Here is a 5,782-nt window from a genome sequence, read left to right as displayed (position 1 = left end):
ACATAACGTTTTTCAGTTTTCACCGTTATGTATTAAGATTTTTCCGTTATGTATTAATTTTTTTTTTTTATCATAGTTAACAGTTTTTTCACTTTTTATAACGGTTTTAACCGTTATCTTTGATAGAATACATAACAGTTTTTTGCACTTTTTATAACGATTTTTTAAATTTTTGCAGTTTTATAACGATTTTAACCGTTATCTTTGATTAGAATATATAACGATTTTTTGCACCTTTTATAACAGTTTTTTTGCACTTTTTATAATTGTAGTATATTTTTAAATTTTGCAATTTTTATAAAACGACAAAATGATAAAATCAACAATAACAATTTTATATATCATCCAAAATATTCATACATTACCATCCAAATGAACCAAGTATCAAGTATACATCATCATTGCATATTCGATTCAAAATTGAAAGTACCAACTATCTTATAGCTAAAACAAAAATCTATCATACTATGTATTCTAGCACTAAGTCCTCAAGAACTAGTTGCTCTTTCCTGAAATCCTTCTTCCTCATGAAAGTAATCTGCAATAGAGATTTAGTGAAAAATGAAGAATGACCGCTACCTTCAGAATTATTAAAGTGACAAACAAAAGAGGTGGAAATAATCCAAAAAGGAAAAAAAATGGGCATACAAGTAAAGACAGCAACGAACCTTCAGAGCATATACTGAAATGAAAAAGGACAAAGTAATCAGCTTTTTCAAGAACCAGTTCAGGTCAAGGTCAGTCAATGATAAATGTCTTCATCGACCAGATGAAAGATACAGGCTAGTGAGAATTTCAAAGTTATCACTCAAGACATAAAACAAAGTGTTGATCTAAAAACCATTCCCAGATTTTCTAGCTAACACAATAAGTTTATATGAAGTTCAAGCACATTTATTTAGTATATATTGAAATATGATTTTTATTTCAGATAGTTTGGTTATATCACCTAATAGGCAAGAAACGAACTAGCAACTTATTAGATCACCAATTAGAATGACATACCTGAATAACACACAGAATATCAGGAAGATGATTTTTGGACTCATCAACTGGACCTGTGGGATGAAGAGTAAATATACCGATAGTAGTAACAATGGTAAACAAATGAATTGATACAATCATTTATACCAAGTAGCACAAATAAGTGGTGGGCTGGGGCATCAGCTATCAATTGCAAGTCATTGGCGAATTCTTGTAGTGAGAAGCAACATAGAGAGCCATCATCCTCTGAACAGAACATCAACCACATTAATTAGAAGACAGGTGCAGCACGTACGACAGAAAAAATATATATATATAAATACACACACATATGAATGCTTATGTTTGTATGCTTACCTGCATAAATAATTCACTGTCCCTATGATAGGAGAACAGGGTGTCTCGATTCACATAATACAGATCACATTCACTGGGTGGAGGTAGCCTGATATACAAAGAATTTCAATTAGATCAACAGAAACAGGATGCTTTTCCACCTTCACGCAACTGACAACTTATAAAACAGAACCTGCTTATACTAGGAATGGAATTTGTTGCATCCAAACACAGCAATGAATGAAGCCAGGATTCAATTGGATCGCCAGAGGCATATCTGATTGCTTCACTTAATTCAATCTTTTTCAATCGGCCTACAGATGAAGTTTATAGACATTAGGTCATTTATTTGCATGAAAACCATATTGAGCAATTACTTTCCACCATTTCCGTAGTTTGAAGGAACCGAATAACACATTGTCAAAAAAATCCAATAATGATGTAAAGAAATAGAGGTTGCAATTCATTTTAACTATAAACGGAAAACTCAACGGATAACTAAAGCGAAGGAACAAAGCAGACTTTCACCCAGTCATCAAGTAAAAAGTACAAAGAAACAGCCATCAATAATAGGAAATTTAAATACGGATTGATTAGGATGCCATGACTGGAAAGAACAAAAAAATGTTAAAGGACCTGAAACACCAGTATCCACACTTTGGCTTGAAATCCGATCTTGTTGCTCAAGTTGCTGCAACAGTTTTAAAGATAATGACCTTCCTGTACCTTCATACCTTTAGAAAAAGAGAAATGAAATAAGTAATTGATTTAACACCATTAGATCTCAAAATTAAAAACTAAGAAGTAGAGAAGAATACAAACTAAATGTATCATACCCATTCACTGTTGAAGAGAGGAATACAAGATAAGGACCAAGCAAGGACTTCACAACTGGCAAAGGTATAGCTGCCGCTTCATCAATAACCAGCAATTCTACTTGTGAAACATTTTAGCTTAAACATCAATGGATAATTGAACCACAATATACCTTCTTCTTTCTGGATAAAATTCCAAAGCAGCAAATTCACAAATACAGCTTGAAATAAAGGCTAGACAGCATACAAAGTCCTCTCATCACTATTCAGTCGCATCACAAGCTTGGATTTCACACATATAGATCTTCAAAAAACCAAATAAGAACACACTGCCAACTACAATTTCATGATTGTTTCTGACTAATTACTAACACTAAATGAACTAATTCCTACAGAAACTGAAAACAAATAGAAGAAATACAGTCCACCTAGACTTTTGACTGCATTCAAAATACTGAAGTATCTGAAACTCATGTTCTCTAGCAAGCTATGCTATAACGAATGCATAACGAAACCCCCACCCCCGTGGGGCTCAGGGCGTATACAACTATCCTTCCCTGAGTTCATAGCTCGAAAACCCCCATTCAATTCCCTCAGCAAATAACCAGAACCCAAATCCACCCCCAATCCAGCCTATAAACCACTAAACGATATAAGCTTTAGCCGCCTTAAGTGCATAGAGAAAATAGCATTATTTTTATTAATTTGAAGTTTTATTAAAAAGATAAAGGAAAAACTAGTGAAAGCAACAAGTACGCAAACAAGGGCCCCGAGGCTCGAAGAATGAGCTCGTCAAAAGAAAGAAAAAAAACAAAATAGGAAACGCAGAAAGCCTAAAACTTCAGCGTACAGAAACTCAAACTCAACAATGATCCATATTGTTGCAGAAGTCGTCCATCTCCATTTCATCCGACCAACGTCCTTTGGAGATATTATTCATAACACAAGATACTATCACTTCTGCTTTTATTGAAAACAAACTCCCTCGGCTTATAACCCATTTCCTCCGCATGACGGAGTCGATTCTTTATGCTATCTTCCAAAGGTTGTGGGACGCGCGGGCGTTCCATACCCTTTGGAGGACGTCCCCGTCGTTTAGTCGGTGCTTGATCAACAAGTAATTGTATTCCCTGGCTAACCTGCTCCTATAACCGATTAATACGACTTGCAAAATCTGGAGTAGGAGAGTCCTTAACATTCTTCCCAGACGGGGTCTCCATCTCAAGATCCTCGTCCACCTCCTCGTCACTATTAGCTGGCTGAATAATCTGCTTCAAAACATCCGTATCCGGCCCGTAAACTGTATGGTCAGCCATCTCGCTTGATTGCTCTGCCGTCACCCAAAGGGGCAAAGGAATTCCCAGACTTCTGCTCTACCGTGGTCTGCTCCACTTGAGCACGCTCCGTCAGAGCAGACTTCACCTCAACAGCTTTAACAGATGTAACTTTTAAATGATCCGAGGAGTCATTATTATCTACCGCTTCCAAAGCCTCAGTGTTATGCAACACCGAATCTTGTACCACCGCCTTCCCGATAGCGTGCCATTCCGGTCCGTTGTTCCTCTTTTCCACCTCATCTGTTGTCTTTCCCCTGTGATTTGTCACTCTTGCGACATTTCTCCATCGAATGGCCCGTAATCTTGCATCGATGACAAAAAATAGGAATATATTCATAACTGAACTCCACCGAAAACTCGTAGTCCCCTCCATCAATATTAAGCATCATCGGCAAAGTCTGTGCCAAATCAATTTCAATCAACATACGCACAAAGTGTCCTACATCTTCAGTCATAGAATTTCCATCAATTTTCAACGGCTGTCCAAGCCAACTTCCAATACCCGAAATAATTTCAGGATGCCAAAACTCCACAGGCAAATGATAAATCCGAACCCACATCTGAGCGAGAGAAGAAGATTCCTTGTAGGGATTAAAGTAACGAACCCAATCACGTAACCGAAGCGATCCAACAGATAAATTCCATAAAAGATTAGCTTTTGCAGTGGCTTTATCCTCTTTCGACTGAAATCTAAGAGTATAGTAACCCTTACCCATCGGCATCAAGTGCCAGGGAGAAGAAATTTTCCAAAGCGATTGAAGTTCCGCCTTTAACTCACGAGATTGCCTCGGCTTATCGCCTTTATTTAACAAAAGTCTGCCTATAAGAGCATTCTTAAACTTCTTCAATTGAGAATCCTGAATATCACGTGGTATAACAAGAGTACCTTGATCACCATGCCTAACCGGACGGAGGGCACAAAAATTATGCGCTGGTAAATCCGGCTGTCGAAACTTTTGAGGGGCAGTAATCCGAGCGTATGAAACGTTCTGTTGTTCAGTCGAATTCACAGAAACAGGTGCAGCAGGGGACATGCACCGTGCTCCTGAGATTAACTTGAAAGTTTTGCTTAGAAACCCCATTCGAGGGTTTCAAATGATGTTCAAATTTGCAGAAACCGAAGGGAGATTGAGGGCCCCTCTGTCTGATGTCGGAGGGGAAGCAATCGGCGCAGCAACGGCGCTTGAGTCTTCAGCCTCACGCAGAGCAGAAGGGTGAGGGAACTTCTGGGGAGAAAGAACAGTCGGGGGGCGCTGCTGGGGAGACGCGCCCGATGTTCGTGGAGAAACATTGCCGGAGACCTCTGCCGTCGAAATCATCGGAAACTGATGGGGAGAGGCACCCGACGTTCGTGGAGAGTTGCCGGAGATCTCCGCTGTCAAAAACCATCGGAAGATGGTTGAGCAAGCCGGCGAGGACGGCGGCACGGAGAGGCCGGAAAGCGGCGCTGCCAAGAGTGATAAAACCGATCTCAATCCATCGAGCTGCTGACCGTCAACCTCAGGTAGCAGTTGTGGCGGCAGGTGGCGTTTCAGGGTGGTCGCGGCTGCCGGACTTCCGCTGGTGACGGCGGCGGCGGCTCCGAGCGAGACGGACTGCTGGAGGTCAGATCCGTCGACCTCAGCGAAGCAGCAACAGTTCCAGACGGTGGCGGCTACTTGCTGGGCAACTGTCGGCGGAGCAGTTGGTGGCGCGACGCCGGCAACGAGAATCCGAGGCTGGATGGAGGAGATCTGAGGAGCAGATCTCTTCTTCAGCGACAGCAGCGGCGGAGCTTCTTCAGCGGCGGCGGCGGGAGCGGACTTCTCCAGTGGCGGCAGGGAGACGTCGGAGGCGGAGGGGTCGAACGCCGGGTGGCGGTGGGGACGGCCCGGTCGCCGGTTAATGGGAACCGGAGCACGTGAAGGTCAAAGCCCGTGGGCTGCGCCTACTACAAGCTCTCGTCAATGAGAGAGAACTCTGACAATTCAATGTCTACTGATAACTAAATTAAGGAAGATAATAGCATGAAGATGCCATCTGCAACACATATGTACACCAAAGAAAACAGTCTGTAATTCAATCAATCTTTGAACAAAATAAGAAATTACCATAAACGAGCTCTCTGTGGAAAGAGAAAGGTGGACCCGGTGGCATCGTTTCCGCCACTGCTCGCCGGGAGTTGGAGGAGAAAGAGAGGTGATTAGGGTCTGGTGTGCCGGCGGCCATGGCTGCTGCCGCTCCTTCAGTTCAGCGACGGACATCCTCTTTCTCAGCAACAAATCAATTGGAAGCAGAAGAAGATTTTAGCCCTCCAGCTTCATTTGAACC

The 5,782-nt window shown here is 41.6% G+C and overlaps 1 protein-coding gene across 1 annotated transcript; it reads right to left on the bottom strand.

Moving 5' to 3' along the window:
• Window positions 1-3,708: 3,708 nt before the first annotated feature.
• Window positions 3,709-4,554, bottom strand: LOC131025979 (uncharacterized). Its single transcript, XM_057955760.1, has one exon. The coding sequence runs from the start codon at window positions 4,552-4,554 to the stop codon at window positions 3,709-3,711; it is 846 nt and encodes a 281-aa protein (XP_057811743.1).
• Between the last annotated feature and the right edge of the window lie 1,228 nt (window positions 4,555-5,782).

Source organism: Salvia miltiorrhiza, chromosome 5 (assembly GCF_028751815.1).
Source record: "Salvia miltiorrhiza cultivar Shanhuang (shh) chromosome 5, IMPLAD_Smil_shh, whole genome shotgun sequence".
Taxonomy (NCBI): Eukaryota; Viridiplantae; Streptophyta; class Magnoliopsida; order Lamiales; family Lamiaceae; genus Salvia; species Salvia miltiorrhiza.
The sequence above is the reverse complement of the archived record's forward strand: the minus strand, read 5'-3'. Positions and strand labels throughout refer to the sequence as shown.

Excerpts from the sequence above, each read along its gene's own strand:
- LOC131025979 (XM_057955760.1), bottom strand. The coding sequence starts at position 4,554 with ATGGGGTTTCTAAGCAAAACTTTCAAGTTAATCTCAGGAGCACGGTGC.